The sequence below is a fragment of the Tachysurus vachellii genome, chromosome 5 (genome assembly GCF_030014155.1).
Source record: "Tachysurus vachellii isolate PV-2020 chromosome 5, HZAU_Pvac_v1, whole genome shotgun sequence".
Taxonomy (NCBI): domain Eukaryota; kingdom Metazoa; phylum Chordata; class Actinopteri; order Siluriformes; family Bagridae; genus Tachysurus; species Tachysurus vachellii.
Genome location: NC_083464.1, coordinates 28,664,439 through 28,683,085, shown reverse-complemented (window position 1 = coordinate 28,683,085; position 18,647 = coordinate 28,664,439). Strand labels below are relative to the sequence as shown.

The 18,647-nt window shown below is 39.8% G+C and overlaps 2 protein-coding genes across 3 annotated transcripts; both read right to left on the bottom strand.

Annotated features, from left to right (window-relative positions):
* Positions 1-340: 340 nt before the first annotated feature.
* Positions 341-7,657, bottom strand: LOC132846301 (uncharacterized). Of its 2 annotated transcripts, XM_060870978.1 has the most exons (4): positions 7,627-7,657; positions 4,998-5,132; positions 3,980-4,136; positions 341-3,050 (listed from the first exon to the last, which is right to left on the bottom strand). In XM_060870978.1, the coding sequence occupies exons 3-4, from the start codon at positions 4,081-4,083 to the stop codon at positions 1,502-1,504; spliced, it is 1,653 nt and encodes a 550-aa protein (XP_060726961.1). In that variant the 5' UTR covers positions 4,084-4,136; positions 4,998-5,132; positions 7,627-7,657; the 3' UTR covers positions 341-1,501. The 2 variants fall into 2 exon arrangements, with proteins under 2 accessions (XP_060726961.1, XP_060726962.1); XM_060870979.1 differs by lacking the exons at positions 3,980-4,136; positions 4,998-5,132; positions 7,627-7,657 and adding an exon at positions 3,288-3,542.
* Positions 7,658-8,784: 1,127 nt separating this feature from the next.
* LOC132846306 (transcription factor E2F3-like) lies at positions 8,785-18,647 on the bottom strand. Its single transcript, XM_060870987.1, has 7 exons — positions 18,096-18,647; positions 16,323-16,434; positions 15,353-15,572; positions 14,024-14,182; positions 13,625-13,739; positions 13,329-13,470; positions 8,785-13,223 (listed from the first exon to the last, which is right to left on the bottom strand). Exons 1-7 carry the CDS (start codon positions 18,345-18,347, stop codon positions 12,976-12,978), a joined length of 1,248 nt encoding a protein of 415 aa, XP_060726970.1. The 5' UTR covers positions 18,348-18,647; the 3' UTR covers positions 8,785-12,975.

Genomic DNA, 18,647 nt, shown 5'->3' with positions numbered 1-18,647 from the left:
AGGAAACCCCCGAGGCACGGGGAGAACATTCAAACTCCACACACACAAGACGGAGGCGGGAATCGAACCCCCAACCCTGGAGGTGTGAGGCGAACATGCTAACCACTAAGCCACCGTGCCCACCTGATTCATTGTCATAAAGAAGATATTTAATTCTGATCATTTGCACATTTGATAAAAATCCTACTTATCTTCGGACAATAAAATGAATAAGGATCGTTTTTGGCTCCAAAAACCTTGAAAGCTATTTTTCTAGCATTTTCTGTGGAAGGAGGAGGAGCGCATCATCATCATCATCATCATCATCATAATTTGAAGAAGAAAAATAACAACAACAACAGAGTATAATCAGTTTTTATTGATTAGTTATAGTTAGATATAAAATTATTATGGTCATTATGCAGAGCGTCTTTACACACAATTTAATTTTGTTAAAGTTCTTGACATGTTTCGATATGAAGGCAAAAAACTCTATCACTTTAATAGTAACACCTGTAACATCTGTTCATTAATGCATTTATCCAATCGGCCAATCATGTGGCAGAAACACAAGGCATCAACTCCTACAGATAATAGAGGTCAAGAAGATCCATTAAAGTTCATGCAGTAAGTGTGGGGTATAAATGTAGCACACGAGTACACATGCAGAGTACACAAGACAGACAGGAGAAGTAAACCATTCCAGAGAGACAGGAAAGTAAACCATACACAGAGTATGTTTATGATGCTTATGTTACTGTTTATGAGCAAAGCTTATTCATCCTGAAGCCCTACTGGCCACAGGAGGCATGTGCAAGCTGTTACCAGTCCAACACAGAATATACCACAGTCCAGGAACACAGAATTGGAGGATTATGGAGTCTGTTGGGGTCCAAATATCTTTCTTCTTAACAGACAGGAAAGTGTAGACAGCACTTAAGCAGGTATCACAGGAAGAGTTTGGTCTGTTTGAGCAGAGTATAACAGAGGAGGAAGTGGAGGATGAGCTGGTCAGAATGAAAGGACTGGAGCATCACTGCATCCCTCGTTCAGTAGCAGACGAAGCAAGGATGATGCCAAACCCCACTGCTCCACTATAAGTCGACTGATATGGTGGGTAATGTAGGAAACCATTAATGAAAGTGAACATAGACCAATCTTAAAGGATGCTGTGGAGGATCAGACATTGATTACAAAGATTAACACGCAACCAGCTGAAAATCATCATCTCAAATGTTCCAGAGGCTTCTGAGAGCTCGTCAAAGGTTCCTCGTCCAACAAAGACTTGATGTAAATATGAACAATTCACCAACAAAGTCAGTTTCTTCTCATCTTCTCTTGTCTAACCTCCGGAAAGCTTTTGAGAGCTGTTTTATCTTTATATCCATGCAGAACTCTAAGAGCTCCACAAGCTCTTTTGAGATTCATATTTAATGGCCAGATCGTGTTAAGTGAAAATAAGCTAACTAATCCTGATGAATATATGATGATTGGTCTTATATGAAGTTTTAGCAAATCTTAATTACTGCAGGGATTTCAAAGCAGCCAATGCCTTTGATGATTTTTCCTCCATTTTATTTTTCATCTCTTGCAGTTTCTGCACTCGAGCTGTGTTTCCTGTTTCCTTCACTTTCTCAATCAGGAAGTCCATATGCTGCAGTGTAAACACAGAGTCACTCTTCAAGGCGATCTCCTCCATCAAGACAACACACTCATAACATTCCTCCACCAGGCGGCTCTTCTCTTTTTCCATTTTTCTCATATCATTCTCTATTCTACTCATCAAGGTCTTGATCTCTCCAGACTCTATCTCGTATTTCTTTTTCAGATCTTCCTTAGTCTTCTTCACCCTCCTTGTCTTCGGGACATAGATTTTGCCCTCTTTATCGTGATTACTAACGGGACACTCACACACTGTGCACATCCCTTTAGACATCATGCTACACTTTGAGAGATCACTGACCCACCAGCATCCTGGATAATGACAGTTTGCCTCACAGACTCGACAGCACATGGCTTTTGTGGTGAACATGTTCCACAAGCTGTATTCTATTGATTCCTTTGCATTGTAAGGTTCATCCACGTAATATTCCCAGTTATGATGGTCACCTTTTTTCTCATGTTCCTTTAAAGCCTCTTTTGTCTGCTCGAGCTCTTTCTGTTTCTGTTCTGCTTGTATGATCTTATTCTTTATACCAAAGATGGATGAAGTCAGTTGTTTGCGTTTTTTCAGCACTGCTTCAGTTATCTTCAGGTTTATGGGTTTAAGTTCTTGCAGAAATGAGAGAAAGTTCTCCATGGTTGTGTTCAACAGATTCCATGAAGCTTGATAATTATCTGATATTTCCTCATTATTAAAGTCTTCACAGTGACCGTTGTTGAACATGAAATGCACCGGCTCTCCTTTAGCAGTCAGAGCACATGGGACTTTGGACTGCTTGATGACTTTAATGGCATTTGTAGGCTTTGTTGGTGCATGTGTGACAAACAGCACTATGTTTTTCTCCACATCATTGCCAAATAAGGAGAGAACTGCATTGAAAACATAGTGCTGCCTTTCAGTGAGTCGATTGGTGCTGGATTTCATCACCAGACACACAACGTTAAGTTCATCAACACCATCTTTACACTTGAATAACTCGTGAAGACCTTCAGCAACAATCAAATCCTCATTTATTCCTTTGGTGCTTCCGAACCCAGGCGTGTCAATGACGGTCAGAGAAAATGGGCAGTGTTCAGTAAACACGTCATATACCGTGACTGCATGAGTCTGAGAATCAGACTGCTCTTCTTTTGTCTCTATGACCTCAAACCAAATTCTGTCTTTACTCTCAACACCAAGCATGTAGTTGACCATGGCGTTGATGAGAGTCGACTTCCCCACTCCTGTTTCTCCAACTATTAACATGGTTTTATGAGGTTTGCCCTTCCGTTTTTCTCCAAATGCCACTTTCTTCAATCTTTCGTCATCAATTACAGTCCTGGTGTTAAGAATATATCTGGTGATGAACCCTTTTAGTGAGATGCTTTCTGTTTTGATTTCATGTAGTTGTTTTTTCGTTTCTTCATTCCTACACAAAAATGAAAGGCTCATGGATTAATATAAGGTTCTGTTGATTCTAACTACACAACACCATGCCTTTTAAATTTGATGAACACATCTGAACAGCTTTACTTTCATTATCTATGGAACTGAGATGACCTGGAAGGTTGTAAACTTGTGTCTGGATTAATAAGAAACCACTGGCTGTCACGTCCATTTTCTTAAGAAGGCTGCAAAAAACAAATTTTATCATATGAAAGCTTACCTTTGAGATGAACAAGGAAACTGTGCCATGATTGGTATCTGGTCGCTGGTATATGATATCTAGATGTAAATCGGGGTTTTTATTTCAAATTCTATTTCAGGTAAGGCACAATAACAGCTCGGTGCAAAGGTTTTGTGTGTTGGGGTGGGGAGATTGCTTGGGGGTTGCTGAGGATTCTGCAGGACCCTGAATTTTGTTTGACAATGTGTAAAAACTGCACCTCCCAGCCCCCAGAGGGAGTATTGAGGCACACTGCGAGTTGAAGGGCAAGTCCTGCTTTTGTCCCTTCTTAACGACACTTACATCACCTTATATAAAGAGCTGCTCTTTGTTTCTGCCATTTCTGTGTATCAGCCCTGCCATGTTCTACCATGTTTTTTCCCTTTTGGATTTATGTTTTAATTTTCACTGACTTGTTGACTGCCTGTTTGTTTTTTTGTACTGTGCATGTTTTTCTGTCCATGTTTTGTCTCTCGTTTGGACTTTTGGATTAATCATTCATTCCAAACTCCGCTAATCAGTTTTACACCGTCTGCTTCAGGGGTTCCTTACACCATGTGGACTTTGGAATGTTTAGCTGTAAGTCAACAGGTTTATAAGCAAAAATTGTTCCCAATAATTGGGATCAGCACAAATAAAATATTTTTTACAGTTAGAAATCTGCACTTTTTAAGAAATCACAACAAACTCACCAACCGCTGTTTTTAAACTTGGATTCAAGCTGGCCGAGCGAGATCCTGAGGAACAACAAAGCATGCAGCATGAAGCGGTGACCATGAGGAAAACGAGCCAGCATCAAGAACACAGCGGGCTGCCCTGCCTAGTATCCTGTTTGCCAACGTCCAGGCTCTGGAAAACAAGCTTGATGACTTCAGGGCCAGGATAAAGTTCCAGAGGGACATTCAGGACTGCAACTTCCTCTGCTTCACCAAGACTTGGCTGAACCCAGACAGTGCTGGACCATGCCATCCAGCTGGCCGAGTTCACCTCGGTCTACTTCATGGACAGGACAATGGTGTAAGGGAAGACAAGAGGTGGTGGAGTGTGACTGATGGTAAACAGCTAGTGCTAGTGCTAGATCTATTTTTTTCGTATTTATTTTTCATTTTTTATCTATCTTTATTGTATCTTTTATATCTAGATTTACAGATCTGTTTATTTTTCTTTTTATTTATCTCTCTTATTGCACCTACATTTCACTATGTCTGTCATATTGTGTATATATGTATTTATGTATGTATGTATGTGACAAATAAAATTTTAAACTTGACTCTAACTCTAATGTCATAGTAATGAATGCAAGAGAGACTTTTTTGTTACGTAGCATTCCTTTTTTTTAGTTTTTCTGTCTCTTTCCTTCCTGCCTACATCACATACCATCTGTATTTATATCGATATTTACAGCAGTGCCCCATCTAGGGAATTAGCAGGAAAACTGTCTCCAAACAACAAAGTTCAGCACATCCTTGATCACATACATGATTTTCTTCCTGTGTAGAATTGTTTTGGTTACAGATAATCAAACTAAACAGACCAAATGCTTTAACTTCAGGTTTTTCTCTAAAGTAACTAATAATGCAATGGCATTTTAAATATACAAATAATGTATGTAACATAAATGTATTCTAACAGGTTTGAAACTCCTAACAAGCAGCATTTGTCCACCACGTTTCATGCTTTCTGTACAGGATGGGAAGCTGTTTACTTAACCAGGCTCCAGTGGAACTAGATGATGATGGCCATGAGCACCACCCAAAGATGCTGAGAAGAGATAATAGAGAAGTTGCTGTATTGAAGTACTTGCTGAAATTGACGGCCAGCACAGAAGCATAAAAACTTAGAACCCTAAAGCACAAAAAAAGATATACATTTGCTATGTTTCTGCACCTTCTCTGATATCATGTTATTTTAAACATATAGCACTGGACACATTTTCATGGCAACCTTACCAAGTTGCTATGAGAACACTTCCACTGGTTAATAAATATTCCACACAATTGAAGTTCATTTTATTTATCCAATTCTCCAAAAATAAAAAGTACTAATATGGATGAGAATGTAAACATTAAATTATGTTTTTTTTTTTACTCCGGATGCCCTTCCTGACACAATCCTCCCATTTTATCTGCACATGGGACCGACACTAAGAGATAAAGCCCTAGTGGCAAGAGAATACAGTTGTGTTCAAAATTATTCAACCCCCAATGCTGTAAATGGTTTTAGGGAATTTAGTGTACATTTGTAATTGTATTCAGAATGAAATCCTACAAGGACTTCTTAAAGAACCATATGCAACTAAAATGACATCAATTAGTTTTGTAATACAGTAGTAAATGTTTCTTTTGTGAATTCTTCATTGACATAATTATTCAACCCCTTAAAGACTACCACTCTGAAGAACAGAGGTTCAATGAAGTGTTTTCAATCAGGTATTGAAAACACCTGTGGATATCAGGGAGCAGCAATAAAGCCTAATAAGCACCAATTAGGCAGCTTTAAAATGACTGTGATACTCAGCTCCTTCTAGACATTTACTGGTGTGGTTACAAACATGGTGAGGTCAAGAGAATGGTCCAGGAAGACAAGAGAACAGGTGATTACTCTTCACAGGAAGGGCAATGGCTATAAGAAGATTGCAAAGATGTTAAACATACCAAGAGACACCATAGGAAGCATCATTCGCAAATTCAAGGCAAAGGGCACTGTTGAAACGCTACCTGGTCGTGGCAGAAAGAAGATGCTGACTTCGACTGCTGTGCGCTACCTGAAGCGTAGAGTGGAGAAAAGTCCCCGTGTGACTGCTGAGGAACTTAGAAAAGAATTGTCAGATGTGGGTACTGAAGTTTCTGCTCAGACAATACGGCGCACCCTGCGTAATGAAGGCCTCCATGCCAGAACTCCCAGGCGCACCCCCTTGCTGTCCCCAAAGAATAAGAAGAGTCGACTGCAGTATGCCAAAAGTCATGTGGACAAACCACAGAAGTTTTGGGATAGTGTTCTGTGGACTGATGAAACAAAATTAGAACTGTTTGGGCCCATGGATCAACGCTATGTTTGGAGGAGGAAGAACAAGAAAAGAACACCTTGCCTACTGTGAAGCATGGCGGGGGGTCAATCATGCTTTGGGGCTGTTTTGCTTCTGCAGGTACTGGGAAGCTTCAGCGTGTGCAAGGTACCATGAATTCTCTTCAGTACCAGAAGATATTGGATGACAATGTGATGCAGTCCGTCACAAACCTGAGGCTTGGAAGACGTTGGACCTTTCAACAGGACAATGATCCCAAGCATACCTCCAAGTCCACTAGAGCATGGTTGCAGATTAAAGGCTGGAACATTTTGAAGTGGCCATCGCAGTCACCAGACTTAAATCCGATTGAGAACCTCTGGTGGGACTTAAAGAAAGCAGTTGCAGTGCGCAAGCCTAAGAATGTGACTGAACTGGAGGCTTTTGCCCATGATGAATGGGCGAAAATACCCGTAGATCGCTGCAAGACACTTGTGTCAAGCTATGCTTCACGTTTAAAAGCTGTTATAACTGTAAAAGGATGTTGTACTAAGTACTAAGATTGAATGTCACTTGGGGGTTGAATAAAACTGATAATGATGTGAGCTCAGAAAAGACATTTGTGGTTATTTCATTATAAATGTTATGTTATATTTGTCTGACCTACATGTGCCTCTTTGATTTAATTGTAAGCAGGATGACTGAATGATCATAATCAATGTCAAACCGACCAAAACAATCAATTTCAGTGGGGGTTGAATAATTTTGAACACAACTGTAGAACCCAGCTCACAGTAATGAGAGCGCAAGATCCTGCCGCTGAACCAGAATGTAATCAATAAAGAAATTTAGTATGCATCACTAAATGTTAGTGAATTTTCATTTTCTAAATGACTCATTTGAATAACTTTCAAGCATACACCACGTATATATTCCACTTATATACCATTTCATTTAGAAGATAGAAGTATGATTGTTACCATCACCATACAAGATCGCGAAAATTGCAAAAGCCTTTTTAATCGTATTGAAATCTGCTCAGTATTGAAATCTGCTCAGTGAGTCCAGTATGTGATCATCAGCGATAACCAGAGGTTTCAGAAACCTGTGGATATCGCTGATTATCCTCTTTAGAGACTGGCTGCTCAGCAAACACCAACACAGGAGCTAACAAGAGCCTTCACTGGTGGAACTCTAGATGTTGTCCTCCACTACACAGGATCTTCTCTTGGTGGATGAAAATAAAACCTTATTATAGAAACAAGACTATAAAAATATCATTTTACAAAACATTACATAACATTCTGACAAAAAAAAGCAATATTGTCACTGTACCTTTGACTGTACTGGTCTCTTCTTGTCCAGCCCTCAGAATGAACTGAAATGGGCAGGGTGCTGCCAGCTCTTATAAAGGCATCTAGACTCAGGGCACCATGTGATTTACGGGAAACCAGTGCAGCTCCCATTTGTAGAATTATAATTATTAGCTCTTTAATCTGCTTTTTACAGTAGTGATGCATTACCTCACAGATATGACAGCATGTGGCTTTTATCGTAAACATGATCCAGAAGTAATATTTTATTGATTCCTTTGCATTGTAAGCTTCATCCACATAATATTCCAAGTTATGAAGGTCACCTGTTTCCTCATGTTCCTTTAAAGCCTCTTTAACCTGCTCAAACTCTTTGTTACAGTTCTGTCAGTATGATCTCATCCTTTATACTGGTGATGCATGAGGTCTTTGCTGTTTTCTCAGCACTGTTTCAGTTATCTTCAGGTTCATGGGTTTTATTTCTTTTAGGAAGGTCAGAAAGCTCTCCATGATTGTGTTCTACAGATTCTATAATGCTTGAGTGACTGAACACACAGGAAATTGGACTACTTGGTGTTTATGTGACACCAAATGGTTATGTCGTTGTTGGAGTAGAGTTGGGCCAAATCAGATGAGCAGGTTTTGATCCAGTCATTTTCTGAATCCAAAAAGAGGGAAGTTCTATCTATTAGATATGACGCAAGGTGTGGAACGCAGTCATTTCCTCCCTCTTTGTCATCAGAGGAGCAACTTACATGTTCAAGGTCCTTTGTGTTGTTGTAACGAGTAACTACGGTGTTCACAAAGTGTACTGAAGCAGATGTAGAACTCCAGAAGTGTCAGGTGGTGCATCACATCTGTTCTCTGGACCATCAGGTGCTGTAAGGACCATGTAGGTGGTCCCGATCTTATCTGATGAAGCTTTATGAATCTAAAATCAATCACATGACTCCTTGATACTCATCAGCAGGAGGCTCAGTCCAGGTCATGTGAGCCAGTGGGACAGGTCATGACAGGCCACTGCTGTAGTGGGAATATTGCATCGTCACATCAGGGATTTCTGCTGTGAGGGTCATTCTTATACATTTAAAGAACACGACAAGGTTAACGAGAACTGTGTCTTATTTCTTTTATTCATAATCCGGTGAACAGAACAGAGTAGAATACACAATAACCCCCCCCCAAAAAAAAAATAAAAAACGAGTCCCTATTTGACATCAATCTACATTTTTTTCCTCAAAGCTGATGACATGTTGAAAGCTTATCAAAACATGCTGTAATTTAAAACAATTTTACACAGACACTTTCATGCTTCAAAAAAAAAATTTGATTTATTTTATTTTAAAAAAAAAAGTTATTTTCACACATTCATTTTCATAAAGAAAATTATCAATAGTCAATAAAATAAAAATAAAAAAGGGACAGATATGGAGAAACGGGAGTGAGTGATGATCCATTAAATATTAAGTGAGCTAAAATAAATATCTAAAAAGGTTCGTCAAGAGTGGATTTCATACTTTTATTATTCTCAACTTTATTTCAGAAGTTTCATTTGAAGGGGGAGAAAAAAGAGGAGGGGAGAACAACGCTTTGGCGCTCTGACAGATTTCCTTTTTTAAATGCATTTGGCCACCGCTTTTCATACAAAGTGTATGAAAAGCTTTTATGAAATGTAGACATTTATTTTGAAAAAAAAAACAAAAAAAAACGTCCACCTCAATTTACTCTTAAATACCATTACACAAAGGAAAAGTATCATCTAAAAGAAAATGAATCAAGCAGCATGAAAGTCTGAGTTTCATGAAGAAATCAAACGCAATGATTTATTTTTAAAGAAAAGCATCATGGATCAATCACAATAGAGACACGTGAAAGAGGAATATAAGAAATACACAGACATGAACACAGGACAATCTTATGATGTTTATGGAGAACATTATCTCTAAATTATCTAAAATCCTGAGGATTTTCCTAAAGGCCATCCGAGTCTCCTGATCAGACTGCTTTATTTTCGAAACTTCAATCCTTTCAGGAATTCACACTACACCAAACACACCTACGGTTAATGAGTGTGGCGGTTTGAGAAAGAGCTCGGCCATTCCCGACTGGAGTGGAGAAACTCCCGTTAACGGCTGAGGTGAAGACCAGACTCCAGGCTAAAAACACAAGAGTGATCATCTCATCCGGGAGAGAAAGCTGCTCGAACTCTACAGCATCATCATATGTCCTTGGCTTCAAGATGGAACTTGTGTGTGTGTGTGTGTGTGTGTGTGTGTGTGTGTGTGTGTGTGTGTGTGTGTGTGTGTGTGTGTGTACTGGGGGTTGCATAGACCAATGAAATTCACTAGTGGCCACTGTGGGGATGTCATTTAGCCATAAAAAATGGGCAGACAGAAGAAAGCAGGTGAATGTGTTTCGTCACAGAAAAAGCAGGTAATTCCAGAGCCCCAGTGGTGACGTTTCTTCTTAATAAAAATATACGTTTAAGTCTTAAGGCAAGGGAACAAGATCTTCCTAAAGTGTAGCCATGGTGTAATAAAGCTGAGGAAACAGAGTCCTGACTCCAGAACAGAAGCCTCTACAACTTAACGACCCTGTTTCATTATGTTACTCAGTCACAGTAACAACTTCATCTTTTCCCCAAAAACTCCACAGAGCTCTGTATGGATAAAGGTATGGAGTGGACTCTTTTTTTTTTAACCCCACACCCACTTACACCCAGGGGAATTCCTTAGTCATTTCCAGCAAAAATGTAAATACTGTAAAATCTCTTACAGTAGTTTTAACGATTTCAGTCCATACGTGACCACAAATCTACAAGTTCTTTTGCGCCAAGACCTGGATATTTTTTTTTTGTTAGCCACTCTAACATGACATGGGGATTTATTATTCCACACATTTGATTTCCCAAACTGATTTATTTCTCCTTCACTAACAGTGTAGAAGAATTGCAGTTAAAGGTTTGTTAACTGGATATCTGCATAGCTGGTGAAGGCACCAACTACAGCAACGACTTTCAGTAACCACACCGAACTCTAAACTAAACATATTTCCTCTGTTTCTGAAAAGAATTTGTGGCAGCTTTTTTTAAAATGAACAGTTATAATAATGAAGGGTTTTTAAAGTTAGTTTCACAAACAGAACCTTGAGATTGTGGAACCAGAAAAAAATAACAGGCTTGAATATAGGTAGTATTACTTACCTAGTGCTTGGGGAAAACCAACCAGAATTTGACCAAATAACAGAACATCATTTCCCATGGACTGATTGGGCAATGTAGATGTAAACGAAATATTCTTTTATTATATTTAGGTATGCAGTTAGATATCTGGAGGATTATTCTAGCAAAATCTAGAGACACATTTGATCTGCAATATCAACATATATAGTGTGTAACTATAGAATGCTGGAGGTTTCACCAAGTACTTACTTACAGATACGACTCCATCATACACCAAAACAAAATTACAGTAATTTCCCCATACCACAAAGTTTCAGTCCACACACACACACACACTCTACCGGTGAGAACTTTTTCCACTCACTTATTTCTGTCCTGTTTCACAAAATATAAAGAACATGGTCGTTTACCCACTTCCTGAACAAATCAAATGAATTTTTTCAGTCTCCATGTTAGCACTACTACCACAACAGCTTTTTTTTTTTTTTTTTTTTTTAAATTGGAAAGACAATTTTCCAGAAAGACAATTTTTCGTTAATTGCATTCACATCAAAATCTTTTTCTTTGCATATCTGGATGTTTGACTCAAGTATTTGGAGAGAGTGCATTTTGATGGACTTGGCTTCTTGGTTCTCCTAGACGTTTTATCTTTCTAGGACAAGCAAACCTTTGTATGAAAGTACTTTCACTTTCAAGTAAAAACAGTGAAATTGGGTATGGCGCTAAAACTAAAGTTAAAGAAATGTGTCTCGGCTGACGATTAGTGGTTTGGGGGTCTAAATGTGACGCACTCTGTAAAAATGTAAATGTACAGTACCACATGTACATAACAAATGACATCTACATCAAGGGCACCAGGCCTTTGTGTAAAAACATGCATTTAATTTGAAACGCTGATATTCTCATTGGATAACTTGAGCTTCAATCTGTTCCTTAAAAGAGGAATTCCCAAAAGCGGCAAATTTTATTTCCATAAAATGGCTAAAAATGATTTCTGATAGGATGACAGCTTGGTAAACATACATCCAAGCCAGCAAGTTCTAAAGTGCACTTTCAAAACTGAAATAAAACCCACCGCTGGGACAGGCAGGTTCCTCTCAATATAGCTGGAGATCCTGTTCAATATTCCATGAAATAAAACATGGTTTGTATTTGCCCTTTGGTCTCAAGAGACCTTTGGCTCCAGGCTAAAAAAAAAAAAAAAGTTAAACTGGACAATCTATGCTTCAATACAGTCTCAAAGCATCGATGCGAACGATGAAGTAATTTCTCACACAGTGTGGAAGAAATCAGCAGCAGCAGCACTGAACGCAATGAAGAGCAGCTTATGAATCCCATCTCTGCTTGGCTCCCATTACTATGGGAATAAAAACAGCAGCACATGATGTGAGCATTGCTGTGTAATTCTACACAGAGCTTTTTTTTTTTCCACTGGACCCATTCATCTGGGTCTTTAGCAAGAGGTTCATGATCACCTTATGGTGGGGTGGAAAGCACAAGTCAACAGTAATAAGTTCTTAAATCTGCACACGGCCATACGCAGAATGAGAAATGAGTATAGGAAAGAATCATCCAGAAAAAAACAAAGCAATTTGTAGAGGAGGTTGATGGAACAACAAAAAAAAAAATAATCAAGGCATCTGCAAGTTGGAAGGGCTTGGTTTGAAGTGGCATCTCTATAGGTTGCATGTGATGGTGTCAAACAAACTGGAACCCCTCAAACCTCCAATTCATGGGCACTTGAAAGCTGCAGGTATCACTGCAGGTACAGTGACCATTCTTCTACATTTCATCCTTGACGTTCCTTTTAATTCAAGAAAGAGTCTCTGAGGCAGCAATAAATGACCAGCTTCCACTAGAAAGATGGCTGCACTCCACACTGAATTAATTACATGGCTAAAGCTGAAGTCCTCAATGCGAATCCTAGATGTAATGTGATTTGCACAGGACAGGAGCCACTTACAGGCAAATTTTCAAACAACTTGCATGACTTGAAGAAAAACACTCGCTTAAGTAACACCGGATGCTCCTTTATCACAGTCTCACAGGAACCTTTAGGCATCACTTCATTCAGGATGCACAGGAAGATAAAAAGCTTCCCAGACTCCTGAATCAAGGACTCCTATAAGTTTGCACCCTCCTGTTAGTGGTTACCTGACAGAGTCAATCCAATCAGGAGAAGTTTCCCCTTCAGTTGCACAGAAGATCATCCAGATTGGGAAGGCGATCAAGGTCGTCAAAGAGGTCAGAAATACCCTCGCCTTCTCCTAGGCTCATGAGGTAGTCGTCACTGATCGGTGGCGAGCCCAGGCTGATGAAGGGCGGATCCGAGTACGGGTTCTGGTCCTCAGTTTGTTGCAGCAGGCTGGTGTAAGTGGATGTAATGGGTGAGAGGTTGGTGACCGTCACTGCTGGGCCTGAACGATCGGAGTCGCCATCTACAGGTAAAAAAAAAAATTAAACTTAATTCAAAACAAGAAAACCCCACAGAGTGTAGAGGGGCTCATATTTAAACAGAAAAAAACATCTAAAAACAAACCCACCATCTAACACTTTCATAAAAGGAGAGGAGTTTCCAATCAAACTCGAACTTTCATTCTTCACCGGACTGGCAGGGGTATTTTCATCAGGACACAAGAAGACATCTATAGGACCTTTTGTACTCGTGAGGTGAACTTGCAAGCCCTGTAGAGTGAATTTAATTAACAGCTATTAAAAAAAAAAAAAAAAAAAGGACAAACTGCATTTGCACAACAATGAAAAAAGATCAATTTGAAAGCACCTACTAAGATTGACAGTAAGAAAGATGGTAAAAGACCCCAAATGTATTTTGACTGACCTCTTGTGGATCGGGCACCTCTAACTTGGTCTCGGATGGAGCACGGACAACAATGACTGTCTGATCCTTCAGACTAGTGTTCTGTCGGAGGTCTTGATATGTTACATAAGCAAGCGTAGGATAGGTTAAAGAACCACAATGAAATACTTAATGGACACAAATTCAATAATGGTCACTAATTAACTTAAGTGAATTAGTGACCTGCAGTGGTATAGGCTACACCAACACTACTCAGGTTTTTACCTTCGACTCAAGCTTTCTCTTATAAGGCCAACCCTTATTCCACTCTTTTCAAGACTATTGACCTGATGAGCAGCATGTTGAGAAACAAAGTCACATAAAGCAAGCAAGCATCAAAAAGAAAAGTCAACTTGCTGCACCAGGCTAGAGAAAGGATATTTCTGACTTTGAGACGACTCCGTCATCTGCTTGACTTCGTGCATGCATCTTTGGATCAACTCATCAAGTCTACGTTCCTCCTGCACAAGCTGAGCCACTTCACTGCTCAACGTCTGTTTATGGGTCAGAACTCCACCAACCTCTGAAAGGTTACAGCCCCTAACAAACCACACAGGAATGGAGGCGCCATTAGCATGTTAAAAGTCAGATTTATTACCACCGTAGCCACAATGGTAAAAGCCATTCATTTGTAATCGACATTTATGGCACATGGCCATGGCAACATGGCATTTGGCCATTTACATCCTTTTCTAGAACAACTTAGAAACATTGTGTTATGTTTCTATGATAAAATAAGTCTTCATATTGGTTCAGCTGGTCAGGATCAATACTAAAGCTACTATAACATAACGCATAGTCATGGAAATGTTAAACAAGGGTTTCAGGCGGAATGTGTGAACATGGGGCAGTGCATCCTGCTGCGTATACCATTACCATTCCTGGTGAAGGCATTTTAATGAGTATGCTCAGATACATATGTAACATTAATAAGGAGAACTGATAGTACCAAGAGTCCAGTCATTCTTGAGAATATCCATGACACATGCCACCTACATACCAGCCTGTGGACGAACAGGAACAGCGCACTGGTCTCTTTTAGTATGACATTGCACCCTACTACACTGTAAATGTTCCAGAATGCTTTGAGGATCAGGATCTGGTGTTAATGTCTTGGTGGAACCTTGCAGAGTCCATGCATCAGTGTGCTGGAGCTACTTTGGTGGCATGTAGAGTACCATCTGCTTATTAGACGGGGGGGTCATAATGTTTATGCTCACTGGTGCATATGCTAACTATTTACAGTGATCCTACTGAGGTATTGACCAAGACCATCATCTGAACAAGCCAGATCATAAAAATAGATGAATTTATTATTGATATACATTGCCTTTAATTCTCACTACCAGGAATGTGTCCTAGCCCTAGTTATCAGACACCAAAAGCTATCAAAGTCATTGCAGTGTTCAATAATTTTATCACAGCAAGAAATTACTTGTGCCTCTGTATGTTCACTTCCTGCTGACAAGACAGGAAGTGTGGTAATCCTGTCTGTAAGCACTGGGTGCAAAGCAGCACTGCATATCCTTTTTTTTTTAATCATCTCAAATAGCTTATTACCAGAAATGTAATTAAAGTCTGTAAAGTTAGGTCTGGGACTAATTGAGAAAATACCAATGAAATTCAATCTGAATTACTTGTTCACAAACTGCTGGCATCTGTTCGAGACGTAATTAATATGAATATGTCCCTTTGGCTTGTTCTACCTACATCCACTGGATGTTGTTTTTGGATTTCTTCTTAATGAGGTGCACGCCCTCCAGCACGTTGGTGATGTCGTAGAGACGCCGTTTCTGGACGTTGAGCGCCTCAGCCGCCTGGTTCAGATCCACCACGCCATCCGACGACTGGCCCAACAACTGCACAAACTTCTTAGTCAAGAGACCCAGAGACGTGTCGTAGCGAGTCTTCTCTGATGGAGATTTTGTCGCTATGCAGAATTACGAAGAAAATTAGCGCAACTTTTCAAAACCGAAGACATTTATATTAACACCAACCAAAAAAAAAAAAAAAAAAAAACAGCTATTTATCAGATACCTGAGTTTGGATAGTAACTATGTATGTGATTGTATGCAAAATGCTACAAAAATGTCCATTTTGTTCCATTGTAACAGGTTAAATTTTATAATAAATGTATAAAGTTTAGTTTAATGACACTCAGCACTTCAGGACTGGCTGTTCTGGGAAAATAATCTTCCAAATGACCAAACCAGCTGTCTGAAATTTACTGCTGATTCCCTGCTACAATAAGAGGACAAAAACTACAAGGTGTAGTTCTATAAGCAGCAGAACGAATCACTTTGGGATATGTTGTTTTAATTAAATGATCATATTTGGGGTGGTCACAGTAACATTTCTCATTTCTGAACGGATCAAATTTCATTAAAAAAACATAATTCATGAATTTCAATTAAGACAATAATCAACTATAACAACAATTTTGCTCATGCCACTCATTTACATTTACAGCATTTGGCAGATGCCCTTATCCAGAGCGACTTACATTATCTCATTTTTGTACAACTGAGGGTTATGGGCCTTGCTCAGGGGCCCAACAGTGGCAGCTTGGTGGAATTGGGATTGAACTCACAACCTTCCGATTGGTAGCCCATCACCTTAACCACTAGGCTACCACATGCCCACTCAGTACCAATCCAGTCAGAATAAGACTGGTTCTTACTTTTGTTGCCCTTTAGTACAGCCAGCGGTCCTCCATTTTGGGTCTTGGGGGTTTTGGCTACTTCGGCTGTGTACAGATGGTCCGAGTCGTCGAGAGCCAGTCGCCTCTTCGCCTGTGGATTGAGATCACAAGACAATCAGACATGTTGCTGTCACAAATCAGGTACAGTATGTATAAGATAAACAAGAAGAAAAAGCTGAGACCAAAAAAGAAAAAAAAACCCACAGACGTGTAGCTGGGAGAAGTCGAATGTTTCAGTCTGAGATTCAGTTCAACCTTGTTTGCATATTCAGTGTTCCAGACAAATCTTTTGCAAATATTAAGAAAATCTCCACATGGCTGATACAGAAAATCTTACCCTCACACCAGAATCCCAACTAGTTCTCAAAAACCTAGCAGCAAAATCTTCTATGCTCAAGACAATCTTTAAATCGTATCTTAACCTTTATTTACGGCAAAAGCCTGAAACACGACCGTGTGCTGATGGAAAAGTTGTCGTTCCTGTCATTTCTGTTAGCGCCTCTAAACTCCAACACCACGCACATAATAAGCTACATTAATTAAATTAACTAATTAAGTTGTGACATTCACAACTGTTAGTTCTGTATTATGCAGATCCAAATTTACTGAGTTGTGTCTGCAAATACTAAGTCCTGTTCAGGTCACTTGGTTTCTAAACTATTATGATTAGCTTTAGCCTTGTACAGATATCTGTAAAAACCCGACGATGACAGTTAAAATCACCACCACGCCAAGTTTCACTGTTTAGTTACACTAAAAAAAGTTGATTTCATTTTCATCATAGAAAATGAAACTTTTTCATTTACATTCCCCACAAGCCTGCTTAACCGTAGCTTAGTCTGACACGGCTGCTGAACATTTAAGTAAGTGAAGAAATAATAGAAAGAAAATGATTACATTTTGGAGAGTTATGGAAACATCTAGACTTCGTGTCTATTCAATATGTCGCTCATTTAGAATTTAGACATTAGCTGAAAGGATAGACGACTCTGACGTCTTCCTACGTCACTTTTTTGCCTCAATCGTGTTAAACGCAAACACAAAACAAAATTATTTGCATCATTGAAATTTACATGAACCTCTGCTGAATTCTTGCATCACTAAAACTGCTTCCTAAATATAAATATATATATATTGGGTGATTTGTGATTTGTTCTTATGGAAGCTAATAAAGACTTTTTAACGCTTTGCTACCTCATGTTCACCCCCAAAAAACAAACTACTTCCTGTTGATCAATGTTTCTACATTTATTACTGCAAAAACATGCCAACTTTGTGAAGCTGTGCTAAGCTAAGCTACTCTTCGTGTTAAATAACCGCGATACGATATTTTGTTCTGTATCGAGCTGCTCTACTACTACTTTTACACCTCGCCTCAGGAACGACTTAGTGCGTTTGTTTTTAGTGACGTCGTTCACAAAAAAAAAGTTATAAGAAAACACAGCAGCTTTCCTACGTCACTTTGTCTCGTTTATTTCTCATTTCTTTGCACCGAGTACTTCCTGTTTAGATACGAGTCCGTTTCCATAGCTACTGAAAAAAATGGTAAGAACTATTTAAGGAAAAAATATATATATTTATATGAAGTATTCAGTTTAGATAATGACAGGAATTAATTAAATAAATGAACTATTGTTAATTGTGCAGTGTGAGTTGTGTTGCAGGTCCAGACTGGGACTTGTGAGGAAAGCTAGTCGGTTAGCTTTAGCCCTGCTGTGGGGCTGTTTATCCGCCCCGTGTGCGGTTGTTTACCGGAGGCCGTCCGAGCGCAGGTCTCTGTCCGCTCCCTGTCGGTGTGCTGTAGAGGCTCGCAGCCGGAGACTCGGACACACACACGGCGGGAGTGTGTGTGAGGCACGGCGGCGGGGTGATGATGTGGATGTAGGTGGTTGTGTGTGTGTTGGAGCCCAGGGCCGTCAGGACCGCGTTCTCGTCCAGCGAAGAGCCACCAACCCCGGTGATGATCACACTGTCCGGGGCCGAGGATGAGATCGCTCTTCTCATCGTCTCCGACGCGGCACTTGTGTGTGTGTGCGTCTCGCTTCTGTCTCTCTTTTGCTCTCCGATCTCACTTTAAACCGCGTTTTTAACACCAACGCGCTGCTTTTACACCATAAATATTGACCTTGCATGAAAGATTAGACTCTTAACTATCGATAAGGCCACGTTTCAGGTGATATTAGTGTCATAAACGCGCAGATGGCTCGGATTTAAAAAGTTACCTCCGAGCTCCACTGACGCTGCGCCGCTCGCTGGAGAGAGAAAAAAAATGGCTCCAGGAAGCTGACAATGAATGAGGGGGGA